Source organism: Moschus berezovskii, chromosome 20, assembly GCF_049115385.1.
Source record: "Moschus berezovskii isolate FMDL1 chromosome 20, NW_MosBer_1.0, whole genome shotgun sequence".
Taxonomy (NCBI): Eukaryota; Metazoa; Chordata; class Mammalia; order Artiodactyla; family Moschidae; genus Moschus; species Moschus berezovskii.
The window spans coordinates 73800442-73825632 of record NC_142479.1 but is presented as its reverse complement, the minus strand read 5'-3'; the positions used below and the strand labels follow the sequence as shown (position 1 = coordinate 73825632).

The 25191-nt window shown below is 50.9% G+C and overlaps 1 protein-coding gene across 2 annotated transcripts in view; it reads right to left on the bottom strand.

Moving 5' to 3' along the window:
• Nucleotides 1-25191, bottom strand: part of PRKCA (protein kinase C alpha) — a 316402-nt gene that overhangs the window by 163464 nt on the left and 127747 nt on the right. For both annotated transcript variants that reach the window (XM_055408778.2, XM_055408779.2), the window contains exon 3: nt 19717-19799. In XM_055408778.2, coding sequence (XP_055264753.1) covers nt 19717-19799 — 83 coding nt within the window. The remainder of the gene's footprint in view (nt 1-19716; nt 19800-25191) is intronic.

Sequence of the window (25191 nt, the reverse complement as noted above, 5' to 3'; positions counted from 1 at the left end):
AGAAATTAGAGAAAAAAATTCTGTGGTTGCACACACCTATTATCCTTATAGACGAGTTTATATCTGAAAGCTGAAAACATGTTTAAAGACTAAAAAATGAGAATTCTGACTTGATCATCATTCCACTCTCTATACCCATCACTACAATATGCCATTATTCCCACACTATATAAAAACATGAGTTAGCAATTGACAAATTCTTTCAATGTCTGTGAATACACTTGCTAGAGAAACTGCCGACTGCTGCAGAAACCCTGCAAATGTCAAACATTTTTAGGACTTTTCTTCGGAAAGGGGCAATTTTTCAATCAAAACAAGCTGAAGCTACAATTTGGTTTGTATGGGGTGGGCAGGTCCCCAAAGGACGCTGCTTCATGTCACTGTGTCTGAAGCATCTTATAAGTTAAGCTCCCCATCCCCAGCCCTGGCTTCCCACCACACCAGTGATGCCCTAGTTTGAGACTTTTAAATCATTGCTGTTAAAAAGAAAACAAACTCTGTAGCAGGTCTTTTAAAAGCAGCAAAATTGGGAATGTGTCCAAAACACATTCCAAATGTGTCCAAAACATGGAACTGTGTCCAAAACAGTGCCGCGAGTGGGACTGGGGTTGTTTGACTTGTCCTGTTACGTTGCAGGGAGATGGGTGGGAAACCAACAGTCAGTTAGGAATAGGAAAGCAGGATGCTAGCACTCGTGTGGTTAATTGTTTCTAAAGCCCAGGCAAAAAGTATGTTTATAAATGATAAATCCGGACACCTGAAGTTTTATAAGGGAGCATGCTTGCTAACGGCATGAACTTTGACAAGCTGAATCTGACCTACTCTTTGACAGTGAGATAAACACACAATGATTTTTTTTTTTCATTCTGTTATCCTGTCCTTCCAAGAGCTCAGAAATGCAAAGCCACCTTATTCAGTGCCCTTCTTTAAACAGTGGTGCGGGCGAGTTCTGTGACCAAGAAGCTTACATGGCAACATGAACTGTCCTGAAACGTCCACAGTAAACTCATCCCCAGAAACATGTCCTGGGCTGGGTGCCTTTCAGGCAGAGCGTGTCACTGGACAGCCTGCGATATATGCACGGACCTCTGGGCCCCTCCCCCAACCTGCTGATGCAGCATCTTCGGCACCGGGGTCCTGTCAGCCAGCCTCACCTGCAGGCTCTGCTTCCACAGAGCTAAGCAACCATGGACTGAAAATAATAGGAAAACAGAATTTCCAGTGACTTTCATAGGGTAAAACTTGAATTTGCCATGCAAGGGCAACTATTTATACATTTACATTGTATTTACAACTATTTACATGATATTTACATTTTATTAGAGATGACAAGTAATCCGGAGATGATTTAAAGTGAAGGGGGGAACACGTGCATAGCTTCCATGCAAAATGCAAACACTGTGCTACTTTATACACGGGAGCATCTGTGGGTGGCGGGGGCAGGGAGGGATGACTGTGTCTGACTTGTATTTCTAACAAGTTCCCAGGTGATGCTGAGAGACAGGTGGGAGTCCACTTGCAGAAGCTCTGCCCTGGGAAACAGAGAACGGCACGGCGGATGAACGGGTACCACGCACAAGGGCCTCTGACAGCAGCTTCACTGATGGAAAGGTGGGGCGACCCTCAGGCCCAGGGAGGTGGTGGTATTCGCTGGTGAAGGAGAAGACAAGACACAACCCCCCAGGGCGCGGTGGTCCACCGTCCTTCAAGCACTTCACCCCTCCCCATCCACACAGCCACGTGCAGTGGGCACACACCACCTCCTGATACCTGACTGGGCTCCTTCGCAGCCTGGGAGCCGCCGAGCATTCAATCAGGCACAGCCGATTCTCGTCTCAGGAGCCAGTTTTTACCTCTAGTCGGTTTGGGGAATTTCTGTTGGGAATTTGGGACTTTCCAACAATCATTTTAACTTTTGGCTTGCTCTTTTCCTGGACTGCTCAAACCTCCCAAATCCTCTTTTCTCAACAAGAGACCCCTAACTGTCACGACCAGCCTGAACCAGACGTAATGCACACCCGTAATGGAAATCACAGGTGCCTGCCACTTGTCCTTCTCCAAGGCTCCTGAGGCTCAGGACACTGGTGTTTGTGTCTGGTGAGTGGCACAGTTATGTCTTCTTTAGTGTAAGCTCCAAAAACATAGAGCTCCATATTTTCTACCATACGCATCGTAGCACACCATTTAATAAAGGCTCTGTGTTGACGATATGACCTGCAGTAACTCTCTGTATCAGGGAGTCCCTTTCACTGTATAACAAAGCAACTCCAAGGTCTGTTTCCATGACAACAGCAGCATCACACAGGAAAGAGAAGGAAGAGGATACAGAGGTTCTTTAGAAATTGCTGCCAAATGCATATCCAGTTTGAGACTTAAAACAGTAATCTGGGCATTAGATTTGGGGTTAAAATCTTTTCCTTCTTGAACATATTCTCTAATGATGTGACTATTTTTAAACGTCCAACAGGAAGATTCAGAACACTATAAATACCATCCATCTGCCAAATTTCAGGAGGTCTAAAATTAGGTTACTAGGTTCATCAATTTCCCTTAGAAGATTCTAATAGGGAGAGATCAAACCTTTCTGGTGGCAATAACAGGGAGATGCTGATAACCCAAATGCTATGAAAAATAAATCGCATTCATTTAAAAGCTAAAAATTAATAAACTCCCCAACCCCATAATTTTCCCAAATAAAATTAAAATGGGAAGTGTTTTACAAGATAGGAGTTTTAGCAGCCCCTTCAGATAATTTATCGAGCCACACAATGAAGACAACTCACAGTGATGTATATTATAACTAAATCACATTGTAAACAAATATGTGAGAAGAAAAGTGTATTTTTCTATTGTTCTTGAGATCAGCCTCTGCTCGCGTTTGCTTTTCTTTCATGGATGATGTAGAAATAAAATAACACAGCTTCAGCAGCTTTCTCCCCACCTAATTTCTTTTCCTACCATGATTTTTCCTTCATTAATCAAAGAAAGAGTCCTCTCATACTAAAAATATCCCAGAACAGCCAGAATCGGGACCTATATTTTTTCCTCACCTACTGGGAGAAAAGGTTATTTCACCTACATGTGTACTAAGTTATTTTTAAAACCTGCCTCCTTCTCCTCTGGTTATTCTATTTCAATACACAAGAGGGGACCAGACAGCCTCTGAGCTTGCTCTGAGCACCCAGCTGCTGCGCGGTCCAGAGATGGAGAGTGGAACCCACACCCCTGAGCCTGAACACACGGAGCGCTCTGCGAACACAGCTCGCAGGCAGCTCGGCCTCGCCACAAGCATGGAAGTCAGGCCGCTAAACCAGGCGGCGCCTGCTCAGAGAGCCGTGCGCCCCTCACTGTCCTCAACAGCCATCCATGGCGCCACCTGGCCGGCCCACCACCTGTGAGAACAGTATCGGGGTCAACAAAGTCAAAACAGCAATTCTCCACAAAGCCAAGGCCAACTCGAGCAGAATCTCAGTAGTTTCTGCTCACTGACTTGCTAATTTAACATATCTGAGAGGCAGCTAAACGGCTGAGTTCTGGGTGAGCGCCGAGGACAGGGAGGCAGAAGGTGGGCTTTGGCTTCAAGGGGCAGCCACGGACAGCAGTGGTGGAGATGCTGACTGACCGCACAGGGTCATAAATGTCTCCAGCGAGGACTGTACGGGGGGCGGGGAGCCAGAGGAGCTGCTGAGTGGGGCCAGGGGCAGGCCACGGAAATCTTCTGAGAGAAGAGATGCCCAATGTGGTGCTAAGACCCTAAGAGATGCCCTCAGGTCCTCGGAGATGCCCAGGTGGCAGGAGGTGTGGCAGGAAATGCCCAGTGAGGTTCAACCTGTGGTTAGGGAACAAAGATCCCACATGTCTCAGAACCAAAAAAAAAAAAAACAAACTATAAAACAGAAGCAATACTGTAACAAATTCAATAAAAGCTTTAAAAAAATGGTCCACATTAAAAAAAAAACTTAAAAAACAAATGATCCTCTTATATAAATCATTCTCAGGGCTTTAAATCCCATACCTACTGCACTTACCTAGAATGGCTGACATTCAGAGTCTGGTGGTTAAACGGGTATTCTGCCTCAGTAAGACTGACTTTTACATTTTATTTTCTAATGAATTTTCAGACTTGCTCGCTTGCTTGCTAAGTCACTTCAGTCGTGTCCGACTCTGTGTGACCCCATAGACGGAAGCCAACCAGGCTCCCCCGTTCCTGGGATTCTCCAGGCAAGAACACTGGAGTGGGTTGCCATTTCCCTCTCCAATGCATGAAAGTGAAAAGTGAAAGTGAAGTCGCTCAGTCGTGTCCGACCCTCAGCGACCCCATGGACTGCAGCCTTCCAGGCTCCTCCATCCATGGGATTTTCCAGGCAAGAGTACTGGAGTGGGTTGCCATTGCCTTCTCCATTTTCAGACTTAATGTGAAGACTATGGAGAACATGCTTTTTTGGTTGGGCAGCAGGCATGCAGACATCCAGCCACACGGCGATCTTTAGGTTCACCTAGCATGACTAGCTGGCTGATCACCATATGGATGGCATTACAGTCATAGAAAGAGCTTCCCTGGTGGCTCAGATGGTAAAGAATCTGCCTGCAATACCCTGGGTTCGATCCCTGAGTTGGGAAGATCCTCTAGAGAAGGGAATGGTTACCCACTCCATTATTCTTGCCTGAGAATTCCATGAACAGAGCAGCCTGGTGGACTATAGTTCACGAGGACGCAGAAAGTCGAACAGCACTGAGTGACTAACACTTTCACTTTCACAGCCACAGATAAGAAAAAATCTCCATTGATCCTAGGACATTTCCTTTCAGTGGGAGGAAGCAAAAAAAAGGAAAAACCTGTGAGATTTTGTGATGTCTCTTGTGAAAATAATACACTTTCATTCATCTGAGCAAGAAACGTTAACTGAGGGCTTGCTACCTGCCAGAGGCTGTTCCAGGTCAAGTACAAGAGCGAGCGACACAGCATCTGCTCTCCGTGCCTCACGCTGGCGGAAGAGACACAACAAGCAAGTGACAATTAAATGACATGGTGTCCGGGTGACACGGAGAAGGCTGAGCACCGGAGAACTGATGCTCCTGAACTGTGGTGCTGGAGAAGACTCTTGAGAGTCCCTTGGACTGCAAGGAGATCCAACCAGTCCATTCTAAAGGAGATCAGTCCTGGGTGTTCACTGGAAGGACTGATGCTGAAGCTGAAACTCCAATACTTTGGCCACCTCATGCGAAGAGCTGACTCACTGGAAAAGAATCAAAGCGAGAAGGAGGCGGCAGAGAACAAGGTGGATGGCGTCACCAACTCAATGGACATGGACGTGAGCAAACTCTGGGAGACAGTGAAGCACAAGGAAGCCTGGGGCACTGCCGTCCATGGGGCCACAAAGAGCTGGACATGACTTATTGGCTGAACGATCACCAGCAGGGGTGACAAGGACTATCAGAAGCACATAAGGAGGACAGACGAGCAGGAATGGCGATCTGAAGATGCCTCCTCACGTGAGCAGAGACCTGAACGATACAAACGAGCACGCTGGCGACCCAGGCGTGAGCTGCGCCCATAAGAATCCAGCAGCGCCGAAGCCCTCAGGAGCAAACGAGCGTGTCAGCCTGTCCTGAGAGCGGGACAGGAAGCAGGCCACAACCACCGTGGGCCTCGGTGTCCAAAGTCAGAAGCCTGTATCCCATTTCTGTTTCTCGGTAATGGTCACAGAAGTCCACTGCAGGGAGTGGACAGGGCAATGGAAGGACATGATCTGCCTGATACACGCGAAACACCAGCGGGGCTGCTGTGTAGGCAACAAAGTACAGGAGACAGGCAGAAACGGGGCCAAACAAGATGCCCCTAGGCCAACTGCACGATTTTCAGAGGCTGTGTCCCTGGACTCTCCCATCGCTGGGCTCCTGGACGACTGGGCGTTTAGTATCTAGGAATATAATGGAACCAAAGCACAGAGCTGCAAGCAGCCAGCGGGTGTGTGGACCTGTAGGAAGGTCTGTCTCAGATATGGACACGCTCCCTTTTCATGTTTTCTACTTGCCAGCTTTCTCCCCCACTTCCGGCTCTGTGCCTTAGGTTACTCTAAATTACAGATTTGTAATGAAAAAAACCTGATTCATATGAATTACCTAACCCCCGGTACATCATCCACACTCGGCAAATGCAGATGAAAAGCGCCTCCCTTTCTAATTTTAAGACTCGCTGTGTGAACTCTGTGTGTTCAAGCCTCCTGGTCTTTTGTGATTAATTTTAGTAACGGGAGGAAGACCTGCTTTAGAACAAATGAGTCATGACGCAGCTCCACATCTAAAAACTGAAAATCACCTCCTGCCCGGAAAGTATCATTTTTAAGTATAAAATTTCTGCTGCTGCTGCTGCTGCTGCTAAGTCGCTTCAGTCGTGTCCGACTCTAAAAGCTTCCTGCCCTGAAAAAGAGGTGGGGAGGAGCAGGCTAGGAACTTGAGGTTGCAGACGGCAAGCAAGGTGCACACTGCCTTTGGAATGGTATTTGTCTGAGGCAGGTTTATGACATGGGAAAAAGAAGAAAAACCCTCAACTGCTATAAAACAATTTATAGCCTGTGCAATTCAAAACATTCTTTCAGCAGCCACATCGTAACAATATAGATTTCTCCTGAGCATGAAGAGCAGCCTCGGTGACTTCTGCGTGGGTTATTTATGCTGGCGTGGCGAGGCGCGTCATAGACACACCCCTGATTTCAAACTGGAAAGAAATCAAAGGCTGCTCACTCCTCAGCTGCTGTCCTTAGCTCATCATTTCTCTTCCTCTTGAACTGTGAGCTTATACACCTCTCCAGAGTAACTGCAGAATTAGCAAATACATCAAGGAACATAAATCTGAAATATGCAGCTGACAAAGCAAGCATTTCCTTTTAATAGGTTGTTTGCCCCACCAATGTTTAGCCAAAAAAAATATATGTTCATTAAGTTAAAAAATTCTAGTCACAGGGACTTCCCTGGTGGTCTAGTGGTGAAGATTCTGTGCTTCCACTGCGGAAGCCCGGGTTTAATCCTTGGTTGGGGAACTAAGATCCTGCATGCCACTTAGCACGGCCAAAAATTAAAAATAAAAGAAAATTCTGCTCACACAGTTAGCAAGCATAGTGAAGTGGGCATAATTTCCTCAAATATGGAAGATTCCCTCCATACGTTAAAAAAAAATAATCTTTTTGAAGGAAATTCACTTCCTAAAGACTAAAATCAAGAAATAGCTGGTACTGACTCTGAGAGAATCTCATGAAACATTTTACAGGTGTCTTACTTGAGCTGAAAAAATTATTTCCTGTTTTGGGGTCAGAGACTTCATTTGTTCTTCCATTCACTCAACACATGTTCATGATCGCCTGCGAGTCAGAAATCACGTGAGACAGTAAGGGTGCAGAAACGGGTAAGGTTTAGGGGAAGAAGACACTTCAGTGTGAGCACAAGAGGCCTTCCTGTGGTAAACTGCTAAAGTAATGGCCCGCGTGACTCACCCCTCCCAGGACTCACACTCTTCTCCCTGCGCCCTGCGATGGTTCATTCTGGGTGCTAACTTCACTGGACTGTGGGCTGCCCAGATGTGTGGTCAGATATTGCCTTGGTGTCCAGGGAGGGTGTCTGGGGTGAGATTAACATTTAAATGGCTGCCAGCCTCCACAGCTGCATGACCTCGTTCTACAGAAGAAATCTCTGCGTGAAACACACACACACACCTGAGCATGCGTGCACACACACATACACACGTATGCCCCTGTGTGCCACCGTCAAGGTCTGGACAGAGTTCCCACTAACAGTCAGTCCAACGGCCAATGTTGTTCTGGACGCTTGTTCTCACTGTCAGTGAAGAAATGTCGCACTGACAACGCCTAGAGACTCCTCAGTCACCTTCCCGCCTCTCCTGTCCCGAGAAAATGCACTTCTTTCTGTCCACCGACGCTTCCCAAACCTCTCACCAGGAGAAGGGGACGACAGAGGGTGAGATGGTTGGATGGCATCACTGACTTGATGGATGTGAGTTTGAGCAAGCTCTGGGAGTCGGTGATGGACAGGGAGGCCTGGAGTGCTGCAGTCCTTGGGGTCGCAAAGAGTCGGACACGACTGAGCAACTGAATCGAACTGAACTGAATCTCCCGCTGGAAATTCATTAAACAGCAAAAACAGAAAGCAGAGCCAAGGTGAGGAAGGGATTAGCTAATTGAATGGGACTCCTACCTCAGCTTCTGAAAGAGTGACTCATTAAAACCCAGGAACCAGCTCTGGTGTGACCCAAAGAGCTCTCGGGGCGGGCGTTCAGCTCAGGGAGAGCCAACTGTGATGAAGTTGCCAGAAACCCAGGGTCCTGGAAGCCCCACCTTCACCTTTTTGAGGAGAACCCTAACCAAGGCTCCAAACGGCTCCAGGCTCACCTGTCTCCATCAGCACTCTGCTCCTCACTCATGGGCCCTGCGGGCCTCGCCGGTGAATGCTTCTACTGTCAACACCTGAGGTGCATGTGTGAGTTGCTCACTCTTGTCTGACTCTTGCAACACCATGGACTATAGCCCGTCAGTCTCCTCTGTCAATGGGGTTCTCCAGGCAAGAATACTGGAGTCGTTGCCATTCCTTTCTCCTGGGGATCGTCCCCACCCAGGAATCAAACCAGGGTGTCCCACGTTGCAGGCAGACTCTTTACTGTCTTGGCCACCAGGGAAGCCCACATCCGTTCTCCACATCTGTGTCTTTTTGCTGCAGCCCCTAAACAATCACACCACACTCTCAAAGGCTGACAGGGGTCAGGCGGGGAGACTGACCATGTGTGTCATTCTGAGAGTAGAGTCCCAGAGGTTCCCAGAGGTGTTCGAGCAGAGGCAGCTTCAGCCACTAGACTAAGTCGACAAGCCCTCCTGGTGACCCCCTTGGGAGTGTGAGTGCGGAGCGTGAGGGGTGGGACGCGGTGTGAGGGGCGCAGAGCGTGAGGGACGGGACCCGCAGGCGAGCCCCGAGTGTGGTCGCTGGACTACTGAGGCCTTGGCTCACAGGTCCCCTGAGCGACCCACCAGGGTCCGCAAAATGCACGGGGCTCCCTGACGCGCGCTCTTCTTTCCAGTCCTCCTGACATGTAAACATGTCACCTGAGTTTACACGGAGCCGCACTGGGCGAGAGATGCGACTCCCTTGGCTTCCCAGATGATGCAGGGGATAAAGACTCTGCCTGCCGATGCAGGAGACACAAGAGACGTGCCTATGATCCCTGAGTCAGGAGGATCCCCTGCAGAAGGGCCTGGCAATCCGCTCCAATATTTCTGCTTAGAGAATCCCTTGGACAGAGGAGCCTGGTGGGCTGCAGCCCACGGGGTCACAAAGAGTCAGACGCAACTGAGAATGCATGCAACTCCCTTAAGTCAACAGGAGACACCGGAAAATACTGGTCTGTTTGTTTTTAAACGAACATTTTGAAAACAACTGAAATCTTAAAAACGTCACCACCTTCAGAAAGCCTTCCCTCATTAGATGCGCTCCCCTCCACTTAAACTCAACAGCATCTTGTCTCCCACTGCCAGCGGCGTCACCGGAAACCTTAGAGTCTGCGGATCTGCGTCCTTTCCACCAGAGAGGATGAGCAGGATGGTGGGACCTGTCCATCACCTTTCTATCTCCAAAGCTTGAAGCCCTCTGTAGATATTTGCTGTTGAACATGACTTATCGGCTAGACAATTCTTTGTGATCCCATGGACAGCAGCATGCCAGGCTCCTCTGTCCATGGGATTTCCCAGGCAAAGAAACTAGAGTGGGTTGCCATTTCCTTCGCAAGAGAATCTTCCTGGATCAGGGATCAAACCCACATCCCACATGGGCAGGTGAATTCTTTACCACTGAACCATCAATAAACAGTTAGTGACCGAATATTACTTAGGACTGAAAACAATTTTAAAGATCACCAAGTTCACACTCTGTACAGATGACCAAGAAAACCAGAGCCATCTTCACAAAGGCTGACTTGGCAGTACCGGGGTCCCCACTTCCACTCCAAGACTCTCTTACCTCACTCCACTGAATTTTAAATGCCACTTTTCAGCACTCCCACATTTTACACATTACACTTTACTTTGTCAGTTTAGGAAGACAAAAAAATGTTTGGGTTGCAACAGGGTTTAGCTCACACAATTGTCTTTTTTCCCTATTAAGTGTAAAAGCACACTCTGAGAAAATAGATCTGCTAACAGGCTTCAGCAATATGTGAACCGTGAACTCCCAGATGTTCAGGCAGGTTTAGAAAAGGCAGAGGCACCAGAGATCAAATTGCCAACATCCGCTGGATCATGGAGAAAGCAAGAGAGTTCCAGAAGAACATCTATTTCTGCTTCATTGACTATGCCAAAGCCTTTGACTGTGTGGATCACAATCAACTGTGGAACATTCTGAAAGAGATGGGAATACCAGACCACCTGACCTGCCTCTTGAGAAACCTGTATGCAGGTCAGGAAGCAACAGTCAGAAGTGGACATGGAACAACAGACTGGTTCCAAATAGGAAAAGGAGTGCGTCAAGGTTGTATATTGTCACCCTGCTTATTTAACTTATATGCAGAGTACATCATGAGGAACGCTGGGCTGGAAGAAGCACAAGCTGGAATCAAGATTGCTGGGAGAAATATCAATAATCTCAGATATGCAGATGACACTACCCTTATGGCAGAAAGTGAAGAGGAACTCAAAAGCCTCTTGATGAAAGTGAAAGAGGAGAGTGAAAAGGTTGACTTGAAGCTCAACATTCAGAAAACAAAGATCATGGCATCTGGTCCCATCACTTCATGGGAAATAGATGGAAAAACAGTGGAAACAGTATCAGACTTTATTTTTTTGGGCTCCAAAATCACTGCAGATGCTGATTGCAGCCATGAAATTAAAAGACGCTTACTCCTTGGAAGGAAAGTTATGACCAACCCTGATAATATATTAAAAAGCAGAGACATTACTTTGCCAACAAAGGTCCAACTAGTCAAGGCTATGGTTTTTCCCGTGGTCATGTATGGATGTGAGAGCTGGACTGTGAAGAAAGCTGATCTCCGAAGAATTGATGCTTTTGAACTGTGGTGTTGGAGAAGACTCTTGAGAGTCCCTTGGACTGCAAGGAGATCCAACCAGTCCATTCTGAGGGAGATCGATCCTGGGTGTTCATTGGAAGGACTGATGCTAAAGCTGAAACTACAATACTTTGGCCACCTCATGCAACGAGTTGACTCACTGGAAAAGACTCTGATGCTGGGAAAGGTTGGGGCGGGAGGAGAAGGGGATGACCGAGAATGAGATGGCTGGATGGCATCACCAACTCTGTGGACATGAGTTTGAGTGAACTCCGGGAGTTGGTGATGGACAGGGAGGCCTGGCGTGCTGTGATTCATGGGGTCACGGAGAGTCGGACACGACTGAGCGACTGAACTGAACTGAATTTATTTCTAGATTTATTTTACATGTTTTGAGTTTTGTTATAAATGCAGCTTTGAAAGGTTGAATTTTAAACACTTTAGTGGCCTTTTTCCTTTGCTCGGTTTCTAAGACACAGAGGAGAGCCTGAGAACAAGGAACACACGTGGCTGTCAGGAGGCAGAGCAGGCGGTTTCCTGCCCAGGATGCACAGACTCCTGTGACTCCAGCAACAGTCAGAGCCGGACACGGAACGACAGACTGGCTCCAAATCGGGAAAGGAGTACGTCAAGGCTGTATCCTGTCAGCCTGCTTACTTAACTTATACGCAGAGTACATCATGAGGAATGCTGGGCTGGAAGAAGCACAAGCTGGAATCATCATTTCGGGGAGAAATATCAATAACCTCAGATATGCAGATGACACCACCCTTATGGCAGAAATCATAGAAGAGCCTCTTTTTTCTCCTTGATAAAGAGCCTCTTGAAAGTGAAAGAGGAGAGTGAAAAAGTTGGCTTAAAACTCAATATTCAGAAAACTAAGATCATGGCATCTGGTCCCATCACTTCATGGCAAATAGATGGGGAAACAGTGGAAATAGTGACAGACTTCATTTTTTGGGGCTCCAAAATCACTGCAGATGGTGACTGAAGCCATGAAATTAAAAGATGCTTGCTCCTTGGAAGAAAAGTTATGACCAACCTAGACAGCATGTTAAAAAGCAGAGACATTACTTTGCCAACAAAGCTCCATCTAGTCAAAGCTATGGTTTTATCAGTGGTCATGTATGGATGTGAGAGTTGGACTATAGAGAAAGCTGAGGGCCGAAGAATTGATGCTTTTGAACTGTGGTGTTGGAGAAGACTCTTGAGAGTCCCTTGGATGGCAAGGAGATTCAACCAGTCCATTCTAAAGGAGATCAGTCCTGGGTATTCATTGGAAGGACTGATGCTGAAGCTGAAATTGCAATACTTTGGCCTCCTGATGTGAAGAACTGACTTATTTGAAAAGACCCTGATGCTGGGCAAGATTGAAGGCAAAAGGAGAAGGAGACGACAGAGGATGAGATGGTTGGATGGCATCATGGACTCAATGGACATGAGTTTGGGTAAACTCCAGGAGTTGGTGATGGACAGGGAGGCCTGGCGTGCTGCAGCCCGTGGGGTTGCAAAGAGTCAGACACGACTAAGCGACTGGACTGAGCTGTGCGCTGGGTCTCACGTTTGGTTCCGAGTCCGTCATTTACAGTCGATGCTCTCGGCTTCTTCAGATGGCTTTTTGACAGTCTTCAGACTTGCAGGGGCACCCAGATCAGAAGTTTGCCACCTTTTAACAAGGCCGTTCACTTCCTCTCAGGCGCCTTGGCAAACATCCTGGGGCCTGGTTGACCCCCGAGGCCACCTGCCTGCTGGGGGCTCTCCCAGGGGAACTTCAGGAATGACCCAGGATATTATTTTTAAATCCCCTGAATTCGCTCAGTTGTTAGGCTCAGATACAAGAAGTGTGAAGCCCGACAGGAATCCTTTCTCCCCGACAGGCTGGGGCACTGGTGAGAATGCGCCAGGTGAGCAAAAACAGGATGCTAAGCAAAAATTGGACAGAACCTCAGGAGCCAGTGACCTCCCGACAGAGCCCCAGGAGCCAGTGACCTCCAGACAGAACCTCAGGAGCCAGTGACCTCCCGACAGAGCCCCAGGAAGCCAGTGACCTCCCGACAGAGCCCCAGGAAGCCAGTGACCTCCCGACAGAGCCCCAGGAGCCAGTGACCTCCCGACAGAACCTCAGGAGCCAGTGACCTCCCGACAGAGCACAAGGAAGCCAGTGACCTCCCGACAGAGCCCCAGGAAGCCAGTGACCTCCCGACAGAGCCCCAGGAAGCCAGTGACCTCCCGACAGAGCCCCAGGAAGCCAGTGACCTCCCGACAGAGCCCCAGGAGCCAGTGACCTCCCGACAGAGCCCCAAGAAGCCAGTGACCTCCCGACAGAGCCCCAAGAAGCCAGTGACCTCCCGACAGAGCCCCAGGAGCCAGTGACCTCCCGACAGAACCTCAGGAGCCAGTGACCTCCCGACAGAGCCCCAGGAAGCCAGTGACCTCCCGACAGAGCCCCAGGAAGCCAGTGACCTCCCGACAGAGCCCCAGGGAGCCAGTGACCTCCCGACAGAGCCCCAGGAGCCAGTGACCTCCCGACAGAGCCCCAGGAAGCCAGTGACCTCCCGACAGAGCCCCAGGAGCCAGTGACCTCCCGACAGAGCCCCAGGAAGCCAGTGACCTCCCGACAGAGCCCCAGGAGCCAGTGACCTCCCGACAGAGCCCCAGGAAGCCAGTGACCTCCCGACAGAACCCCAGGAGCCAGTGACCTCCCGACAGAGCCCAGGAGCCAGTGACCTCCAGACAGAGCCCCAGGAGCCAGTGACCTCCCGACAGAGCCCCAGGAAGCCAGTGACCTCCCGACAGAGCCCCAGGAGCCAGTGACCTCCCGACAGAGCCCCAAGAAGCCAGTGACCTCCCGACAGAGCCCCAGGAGCCAGTGACCTCCCGACAGAACCTCAGGAGCCAGTGACCTCCCGACAGAGCCCCAGGAAGCCAGTGACCTCCCGACAGAGCCCCAGGAAGCCAGTGACCTCCCGACAGAGCCCCAGGGAGCCAGTGACCTCCCGACAGAGCCCCAGGGAGCCAGTGACCTCCCGACAGAGCCCCAGGAAGCCAGTGACCTCCCGACAGAGCCCCAGGAGCCAGTGACCTCCCGACAGAGCCCCAGGAAGCCAGTGACCTCCCGACAGAGCCCCAGGAGCCAGTGACCTCCCGACAGAGCCCCAGGAAGCCAGTGACCTCCCGACAGAACCCCAGGAGCCAGTGACCTCCCGACAGAGCCCAGGAGCCAGTGACCTCCAGACAGAGCCCCAGGAGCCAGTGACCTCCCGACAGAGCCCCAGGAAGCCAGTGACCTCCCGACAGAGCCCCAGGAGCCAGTGACCTCCCGACAGAGCCCCAGGAAGCCAGTGACCTCCCGACAGAGCCCCAGGAGCCAGTGACCTCCCGACAGAGCCCCAGGAGCCAGTGACCTCCCGACAGAGCCCCAGGAGCCAGTGACCTCCCGACTGAACCCCAGGAAGCCAGTGACATCCCGACAGAGCCCCAGGAGCCAGTGACCTCCCGACAGAGCCCCAGGAAGCCAGTGACCTCCGGGGCTTGAAACCGTCCACAGGCCACTCCCCACCCCCCACGCACGCTTTCTCAGAACCCCAGGAGCCAGTGAGCTCCCGACAGAACCCCAGGAGCCAGTGACCTCCCGACAGAGCCCCAGGAAGCCAGTGACCTCCCGACAGAGCCCCAGGAGCCAGTGACCTCCCGACAGAGCCCCAGGAAGCCAGTGACCTCCCTACAGAACCCCAGGAGCCAGTGACCTCCCGACAGAGCCCCAGGAGCCAGTGACCTCCCGACAGAGCCCCAGGAGCCAGTGACCTCCCGACAGAGCCCCAGGAAGCCAGTGACCTCCCGACAGAACCCCAGGAGCCAGTGACCTCCCAACAGAACCCCAGGAGCCAGTGACCTCCCGACAGAACCCCAGGAGCCAGTGAGCTCCCGACAGAACCCCAGGAGCCAGTGACCTCCCGACAGAGCCCCAGGAAGCCAGTGACCTCCCGACAGAGCCCCAGGAGCCAGTGACCTCCCGACAGAGCCCCAGGAAGCCAGTGACCTCCCTACAGAACCCCAGGAGCCAGTGACCTCCCGACAGAGCCCCAGGAGCCAGTGACCTCCCGACAGAGCCCCAGGAGCCAGTGACCTCCCGACAGAGCCCCAGGAAGCCAGTGACCTCCCGACAGAACCCCAGGAGCCAGTGACCTCCCAACAGAACCCCAGGAGCCAGTGACCTCCCGACAGAACCCCAGGAGCCAGTGACCTCCCGACAGAACCCCAGGAGCCAGTGACCTCCCGACAGAACCCCAGGAGCCAGTGACCTCCGGGGCTTGAAACCGTCCACAGGCCACTCCCCACCCCCCACGCACGCTTTCTCCAAAGTCCACATAGCTAAGCCACAGGAAGCCTCCAAGGCTGACGTCTAAAGAGCCCTGAGCATCTGTATTGTTTTAATCTCATCACAAAAGATTTTCCTCTCCCTGCTCTTTCCAGACTGAAGGGGCGCGTCTGGATGTGACCTTTCGCAGAAGGGCTGATCGGTGTGAGCCTCTGACAGGGACGCTTTGCAGCTTTCCTCTTTGGAGTCACAGAGAAAGCAACGTGTGGCAAAGCAGGATTCAGTGTGCTAACACTCACGCAAGTGCACACACCTTGGAAGCCCCAGAGCCTCGCAGAACGAGGGGCTTCAGGAGCAGACACAAGTCAGGAGGAGCAGAGGGGCTCCGGATTGAAGCACAGAGGGGCCGCGGGTGGAGGGGAGGGGTCTGAGGAGGAGCTGGCCCGCTCGGTGGGCCTCACCCCCTCCGGGGCAGAGCGATGACAGGAGACTCAGCAGGGCGGGCGGCCAAGGCAGCTGAAGAAACGAGGGCACCCAGGTCCCTTCAGAAGAACAGCATCACAGTGCTCACTCCCCAAAGCCGAAGGAGGTGACAGGCCCCCCGTCACCTGCCCAAGGCTGGGCTCCAGTCTTAACTTGGGTCCAGAGGGGTAAAGAGCTATTTCTAAACATGGACCCGTTTTGCCTTATTTCTTCATCCTCTCATAAAACCCTGGACGCGGGGCAGGGGTGCTGGGCGCTGTGGGCGCACACCTGCAAACCCAAACTCTGCAGCAGCTCCACACAGCCCTGCGGCGCCAGGTGGGGGCACTCTGCTCGCTCTGAGCACGGGACGAGAGCCCGTGTCCCGGCATCCAGCCGCGAGGCCAGGCTCAGCAGCATCAGTGACCAGGTTACCTCCCGGCATCCAGCCGCGAAGCCGGGCCCCGACAGCATCAGCAACCAGGTTACCCTCCAGCATCAGGGTCTTTGAAAATCCTTCCTTTTCTTAACTCCTCGGGCTGCAGAGGCTTGTGCTTAAAGTCTCAGAAATCATGACTTTTCTCTGTAAATAAGATGGGAGGGAATTTCTGACCAGAGAACGCTGCCTGTCCACGGGGGTTGGGGAAGCTGGGAGACTGGCCTGAGGGTTTCCAGGAGGTCCCTCCACTGAACCCAGAAGCCTTTTCTCCTCAGGGTTCCCGGCACTTCTGCAGTCTTTCAACCAGGCTGCTCCTTTGGAGTTGAGGATTATCTGTGCTCAAAAGAATATTGGGGCTGCCCTGGTGGCTCAGGAGTAAAAGAATCTGCCTGCCAGTGTAGGAGACATGGGTTTGATCCCTGATCCAGGAAGATACAACATACCGCAGAGCAACTAGGCCCGTGTCCACGACTGCTGAGCCTGTGCTGGAGAACCCGGGAGCCGCCAGTGCTGAGCCCACGTGCAGCAACTCCTGAAGTCTGTACCCCCTAGAGCCCGCACTCTGCAGCAAGAGAAGCCCAAGCACTGCAGCTAGAGAGAAGCCCCCCTCTCAGCACCGAGGGGAAAGCCTGTGCGGCACCAAAGACCCGGCACTACCAAAAACAAACAAACACATAAATACATTTAAAAATTTTAGAAAGGAACGTCAATCTCCCTTCCCATCTGGTTCCTGTGATCCGCGTACCATTAGGTTATCTGTCAGTACTCTTCTGTTCATCTGGAAGGCAGCAGAGGAGGTACAGCATCTGGGGGTTCCACAGGATCTCTGACTACTTTTTCCTCCTCTCCGAATGCCCTGGGGTCTGCTGAGCTCAAACCACAAACCCACCGACACTGGGTGTCTTAAGCATTCACTGTGGTATGAAGAAAAAACACTAATTCTTTTTAAATGTCCGGCGGGTGGGAAATGTTTGGAGCAGTTTCATGCTCTCAGATTAGATTCCACTGTTGCCAGTCCTTCCATCCTCTGATCTGGTCCTTTTCACGCCCTTCAGCGCTTTTCTAAACACTCGTACAGAGCTCTCAAGGACCACGCCAGGCTGCAGGCTGTTAGTGTGCGCGCTGACCACACGGCGACAGGCCAGGGTCCCCTCTCCTTCCCTTCATGACCCTGGAAAGAGTCGCCACACACCCACCTGTGTTCCAGGGACAACAGGATGCCACCCCAGGTCATTTCATTTTCTTTCCTCAATATTCCTCAGTCTCCACATGGATAAAATAAGGGTAATCCAGAAAAATCTCCAATACCCCTTGCGTGGCTTGTGTTCAGTCGTGTCCAACTCTGGGGACTGTGGTCCACCAGGCTCCTCTGTTTCTCCAGGCAAGAATACTGGAGTGGGTTGCATGCCTTCCTCCAGGGGATCTTCCCAAACCAGGGATTGAACCTGTGTCTCCTGCACTGCAGGGGTAGGTTTCTTACCCCTTCCAGCTCTATAATCCCATGATCTTAAAACATACCCCCTATCCTCAGCTCAGCTGGATGTCCTGACACCTTCATGTGCTTCCAAGTATTTCTCCAGTGAGTTCAGTCTGGGAAGTTTGGAGATCTGTATGATAAATAAACCATCCTGCATGCAGACAGGAAGCCCCAGTCACAGGTCTCTGAAGGCAACACTGCCCATCGGGAAAGAACTCGCAAACCTTTTTGACTGGGCAGGCAGGATGGGCCGATTCCTTTTGCACCTTTTTAATAGCTCACACACTTCTTTTTCTCTTGGATTAAAAACAACAACAACTCATAGCTTAAATTTTGAGGCCATTAAAACATGAGTCAGACACAAAGATGAGGAGGAGAGAGCTTGGCGGGTCAGATGGCCGGTGTGCCTGCCGTTCCATCCCCATGTGGAGAGCCCTCCACTCATGCTCGGCACCTGGCACCAGGCTCAGAGGGAGTAGCCTGAGATCAGCCAAAACAGCAAAATTCTGAGCATGAAATGAGCTGCTGAAGACAATTCACAGGCAACCCCAGCAACGGCCGAGGCTTTCTCAGGTATTAGAGTCTGTCCTGGGCAAGCCTGTGTGTGTTACCATCTGAGGCCAACAGAGGACTCGGAACAGAGTCACAGATGGGACCACAATCGGTCGACAGCCTCTCTGTTAGTAGCTCAGCCATGTCTGATTCTTTGCGACTCTATAGACTATAGCTCGCCTGGCTCTTCTGTCCATGGAATTCTCCAAGTAAGAACACCGGAGTAGGTTGCCATGCCCTTCTCTAGGGGATCTTCCGGACCCAGGGACTGAACCCGGGTCTCCTGTATCGCAGGTGGATTCTTTACCATCTGAGCCACCTGGGGGGTTCTGTTAGGGAACCATGCACCCGGCCTCTCACCCTCTTGGTCCCCGCCCAACCTTCCTCTCTCATCCCATCTGTGGGATGGACATCCTCAGAGTTCTCTCCTGGTCTCTAACTTCTCTTCTCCTTCTATAATCTCTCTCCAGCAAAATAACCCACTTCTAACACTTGAAACCAACCAACCAACAAACAAACAAAACAGAACAACTGGAGCAAGTGCTTGGAGCACACGGTTTAAGCAACAGCGGCCACAGCGGTCTGGCCCGAGGCATCCAGGTGTGTCCACTGTCCCCGCCTCCCGCAATTCCTTTTTGGTTACAGTCATGACTTTGCCTGTCACAGCTCAGACTCTGCTCCACACGATGTAGTTTCAACACTGGGTAATCCCCTGCCTCCAAACTCCCCCTCTCCTCCCCTGATCCCACTTTTCAGGGAACAAGGGAGGCCACGGCCAGACCTAGGGCCCAGGCCCACGAGTTCACAGATGTTCACAGCTGGGCAGCTGCAGGGGTCATCTGTCCAGTGAAATAGATGTTGGATTATTCAAGCCAACAGGAGCATCTACAACTCCTGATGAAAAGGCAGCAAGAAGCCCATGAAGCCAAGAAGAAACCGCCTATGATGTCGGCCAAGAGCAGTGACAGCCCAGCCGGTTCACCGACCATCAGGAGCAAATGAAGGGCGGTTCATGTTCAGTAAAGTTTGTTTTCCTAAAAGACCCGCACTGTGTCTCTGAAAGCCACGGCGATGAATTTGCTAGATTTAGCCCACATGGCCACCCAGAGCCGAAGAGAACAAACAAAATAACAGGAAATAATCCTGCCAGGGCTCACAGGACTACAGGTCTGTTCATTAGGAAAGCCCAAAGTCACACAAAATGAACTGGTTAGTCTTCCCATTAATAGTGTGTGCCCAAACAACAGAAGTGCAGGCATTAAAAATACTCAGCTCAGAGACACTCGTCCACAGAAAATGACAGTTAAAAATACTCAGCTCAGAGACACTTGTCCACAGAAAATGACAGTTAAAAACACTCAGTTCAGAAACATTCATCAAAATAAAATGATAGTCTCCAGGCTACTTACATCTGTATCGGGTCCTTTATCAGCCCCCGGACAAGAAAAAGTAACAAATTCATGGCACCTCTTGTGAACCACAAAACAGCAAACTGGTGGAGAGAAAAGAAAACTAAAATTAGAAGAGTGGATTGAATATTCAAAGCTTTGTCCTCCAAACAGGGCTACCTGCTGTCAGAAGTCAAATTAATTTCACTACAGACAGAATCTCATAAACTGCAATCAGACAGCATTTCATTGGAGACTTAGCCTCATTTGGTATTGCTTGGATTCCCGGATAACAGAACCCAAAATACCAGCACAAACATGGCATAGGAGACCTAAAGCTTAACTTGTCTCCTCTAAAGCTGAGGGAAGAGGACCGGGGGTGGTAAGACCCTTCTCCTGAGGTATAAACCAGGAAGCTACATGTAAAGCACGCTGTGCTCCCCTCCCCCCACTGACACACACAGCTGTGTAAACGTAGATAAGCGTTAGACCCTGTAAAATATAAGGAGAATGCTGCTGCTGCTGCTACTTATCACAAATAATACGTGGGTATCACCAAGAACTTCCTTAGCAGAATTCTGAACTTCAAGAACTCCTGAAGACACAAAACATCTACGGAAAACAGCCCTTTGAAGTGGAGGAAAGTTGGAAAGCACCCTCTCTCTTGAATCTACCAGCTGGGGGGCATCACCCACAGATATACCAAACCACGACGCAGCAAGCATTTTCCAAACAACAGGCTTTTCATAAGTCTTCCTGAAGATGAATCAATAAAATAGTCATGAGTTATAGAAACTGGTAAGTCAGATTTTTATGAAAAGTATAACATGGAGGACACACCCAAAATAGAAATAAATGTCCTAGGACATTCTCGCTCTAAAAGTGCAGCACCAGCTCCAAAGCGCACACCCTGTGGCTCTCCTGTTTTCTGCTGAACAATAAGTCGGGCTTCCCTGGGGGCTCAGACAGCAAAGGCCCCACCTGCCATGCAGGAGACCTGGGTTCCAACCCTGTTCGGGAAGATGCCCTGGAGAAGGGAACGGTAACCCAGTCCAGGATTGTTTGTTTTGTTTCTTTCTTTTTGAGGCTAATTACTTTACAGTATTGTAGTGGTTTTTGCCATACATTGACATGAATCAGACATGGGTGTACATGTGTCCCCATCCTGAATCCCCCTCCCACCTCCCTCCCCATCCCATCCCTCAGGGTCATCCCAGAGCACCAGCTTTGAGTGTCCTGTTTCATGCATCGAACCTGGACTGGCGATCCGTTTCACACATGATAATATACATGTTTCAGTGCTGTGCTCTCAGATCATCCCACCCTCGCCCTCTCCCACAGAGTCCAAAAGTCTGTTCTTTTCATCTGTGTCTGTTTTGCTGTCTCGCATACAGGGTCATCATTACCATCTTTCTAAATTCCATATATATGCGTTAGTATACTGGAACAACAGACTGGTTCCAAATAGGAAAAGGAGTATGTCAAGGCTGTATATTGTCACCCTGCTTATTTAACTTATATGCAGAGCACATCATGAGGAACGCTGGGCTGGAAGAAGCACAGGCTGGAATCAAGATTGCCGGGAGAAATATCAATAACCTCAGATATGCAGATGACACCACCCTTATGGCAGAAAGTGAAGAGGAATTCAAAGGCCTCTTGATGAAAGTGAAAGAGGAGAGTGAAAAGGTTGACTTGAAGCTCAACATTCAGAAAACAAAGATCATGGCATCTGGTCCCATCACTTCATGGGAAACAGATGGGGAAACAGTGGCAGACTTTGTTTTTTTGGGCTCCAAAATCACTGCGGATGCCGATTGCAGCCATGAAATTAAAAGACACCTACTCCTTAGAAGGAAAGTTATGACCAACCTAGATAGTATATTAAAAAGTAGAGACATTACTTTGCCAACCAAGGTCCGTCTAGTCAAGGCTATGGTTTTTTCCATGGGGGCAGGAGGAGAAGGGGACGACAGAGAATGAGATGGCTGGATGGCATCACCGACTCGATGGACATGAGTTTGAGTGAACTCCGGGAGTTGGTGATGGACAGGGAGGCCTGGCGTGCTGTGATTCATGGGGTCGCAAAGAGTCGGACACGACTGAGCGACTGAACTGAACTGAATACTGTATTGGTGTTTTTCTTTCTGGCTTACTTCACTCTGTATAATAGGCATCAGTTTCATCCACCTCATTAGAACTGACTTAAATGTATTCTCTTTAATGGCTGAGTAATACTCCATTGTGTATATGTACCACAGCTTTCCTATCCATTCGTCTGCAGATGGACATCTAGGGTGCTTCCATGTCCTGGCTATTATAAATGAGATGAACACTGGGGTACACGTGTCTCTTTCAATTCTGGTTTCCTCGGTGTGTATGCCCAGCAGTGAGACTGCTGGGTTGTACGGCTGTTCTATTTCCAGTTTTTTAAGGAATCTCCACGCAGTTCTCCATAGTGGCTGCCACTCCAGTATTCTTGCCTGGAGAATTCCGCAGACAGAGGAGCCTGGAGGGCTACAGTCCATAGGGTCGCAAAGCGTTGAACACGACTGAGCGACTAACACTTTCACTTTCAGCTCAAAAACAACTTTGCTCAGAAATCCTGGGTGAGTCCTACATAGAAGGCAGGCGAGACCTCCCCAGACCCTGGCTCTCTTCTGCTGCTGCTGAGGGTGCTACACCTTCCTGCACATGCGTCAGGACGCAGAGCCCACTGAGCAGGGCGGGAGAGGGCGGCAGTTCTGCTGAGAGCCGAGACCCCAAGATCGAGGGGGCACCTAAAGGCCCGGGGGGAAGTTCAGGACGTTTGTGCATAGCACGAGCAGCCAGTGAAGGGTCTGAACCCAAGTAAAGAAAGCCCTTCATCGGCTTCTGAGGGGCTGACGGCGGTGACGGGAAGGGCCGTAAGGACCGGGGAGGGAGTGTCCTAGGTCGTCTAGGATTGAAAGTGATAGCCATCACTGTTCAGCCCAGAAGAGACGGAAGCGTGAGAGGCCAGGGACAGTGAAGAGGACCTGCCGGCTGACCACAGGCACCACTTGTCAGCCTCCTGCCATGGGCCACTCTGCCGGGTCACGTCACCTGCCTTGATTATCTCACCGAATCCTCACAACGCTACTTAATATGCTCCGACATCTGTGTTTTATGGACAGGAAAGCACTGCACTGATCTCTGGTGTCCGCTCTGCATAAGTTCATGATGTTTGCAGACAGGACAGGAGGTGGGAGAGACGCCAGCCGGAGCGATGAACAGGGCAGATGGACACGGGTCTTCTGGACAGTCACCCCTCCGTACAGAGGAGCCAGGAGCCAAACTAGGGTTCGCTGGACCCCACGCCCACCTCACACTGGTGGATGGGAGAGGAAAAGGTGGTGAAGGAAACACAGGGCCTGCACATGGTGCCAGGGACGCGCGTGGAAAACAGTCCAAGGTAATAAGTGCACAAAAGTGAGGTCAGACACGTGGGTGGTCAAAAGGTTCCTTCAGGTTTTCTGTGATGTGATGATGTTACCTTTGGCCAGCCCTGTGTGTGTGTGTGAGAGAGAGAGAGAGAGACCCAGAGGGTGAAGGGGTGTGTGTGTGTGTGTGTGTGAGAGAGAGAGAGAGACCCAGAGGGTGAAGCTGTGTGTGTGTGTGTGTGTGAGAGAGAGAGAGAGAGAGAGACCCAGAGGGTGAAGCTGTGTGTGTGTGTGTGTGTGTGTGAGAGAGAGACCCAGAGGGTGAAGCTGTGTGTGTGTGTGTGTGTGTGAGAGAGAGAGAGAGACCCAGAGGGTGAAGCTGTGTGTGTGTGTGTGTGTGTGTGTGTGTGAGAGAAAGAGAGACCCAGAGGGTGAAGCTGTGTGTGTGTGTGTGTGAGAGAGAGAGAGAGAGAGAGACCCAGAGGGTGAAGCTGTGTGTGTGTGTGTGTGTGTGTGAGAGAGAGACCCAGAGGGTGAAGCTGTGTGTGTGTGTGTGTGTGTGAGAGAGAGAGAGAGACCCAGAGGGTGAAGCTGTGTGTGTGTGTGTGTGTGTGTGTGTGTGAGAGAAAGAGAGACCCAGAGGGTGAAGCTGTGTGTGTGTGTGTGTGTGTGTGAGAGAGAGAGACCCAGAGGGTGAAGGTGTGTGTGTGTGTGTGTGTGTGTGTGTGAGAGAGAGAGACCCAGAGGGTGAAGCTGTGTGTGTGTGTGTGTGAGAGAGAGAGACCCAGAGGGTGAAGCTGTGTGTGTGTGTGTGTGTGAGAGAGAGAGAGAGAGAGACCCAGAGGGTGAAGCTGTGTGTGTGTGTGTGAGAGAGAGAGACCCAGAGGGTGAAGCTGTGTGTGTGTGTGTGTGTGTGTGAGAGAGAGAGACCCAGAGGGTGAAGCTGTGTGTGTGTGTGTGTGTGAGAGAGAGAGAGAGAGACCCAGAGGGTGAAGCGTGTGTGTGTGTGTGTGTGTGTGAGAGAGAGAGAGACCCAGAGGGTGAAGCTGTGTGTGTGTGTGTGTGTGTGTGTGAGAGAGAGAGACCCAGAGGGTGAACGTGTGTGTGTGTGTGTGTGTGAGAGAGAGAGAGAGACCCAGAGGGTGAAGCTGTGTGTGTGTGTGTGTGTGTGGAGAGAGAGAGACCCAGAGGGTGAAGCTGTGTGTGTGTGTGTGTGAGAGAGAGAGAGAGAGAGACCCAGAGGGTGAAGCTGTGTGTGTGTGTGTGTGTGTGTGAGAGACAGAGAGACCCAGAGGGTGAAGCTGTGTGTGTGTGTGTGTGAGAGAGAGAGAGAGAGAGAGACCCAGAGGGTGAAGCTGTGTGTGTGTGTGTGTGTGTGTGTGAGAGACAGAGAGACCCAGAGGGTGAAGCTGTGTGTGTGTGTGTGTGTGTGTGTGAGAGACAGAGAGACCCAGAGGGTGAAGCTGTGTGTGTGTGTGTGTGTGTGTGAGAGACAGAGAGACCCAGAGGGTGAAGCTGTGTGTGTGTGTGTGTGTGAGAGAGAGAGAGAGAGACCCAGAGGGTGAAGCTGTGTGTGTGTGTGTGTGTGTGAGAGAGAGAGACCCAGAGGGTGAACGTGTGTGTGTGTGTGTGTGTGAGAGAGAGAGAGACCCAGAGGGTGAAGGTGTGTGTGTGTGTGTGTGTGTGTGAGAGAGAGAGACCCAGAGGGTGAAGCTGTGTGTGTGTGTGTGTGTGTGTGTGAGAGAGAGAGAGACCCAGAGGGTGAAGGTGTGTGTGTGTGTGTGTGTGAGAGAGAGAGAGAGACCCAGAGGGTGAAGCTGTGTGTGTGTGTGTGTGTGTGTGAGAGACAGAGAGACCCAGAGGGTGAAGCTGTGTGTGTGTGTGTGTGTGAGAGAGAGAGAGAGAGACCCAGAGGGTGAAGCTGTGTGTGTGTGTGTGTGTGAGAGAGAGAGAGAGACCCAGAGGGTGAAGCGTGTGGAAAAGAGTGAAGTGTGTGTGTGTGTGTGTGTGAGAGAGAGAGAGAGACCCAGAGGGTGAGCTGTGTGTGTGTGTGTGTGTGTGGAGACAGAGAGACAGAGGGTGAAGCTGTGTGTGT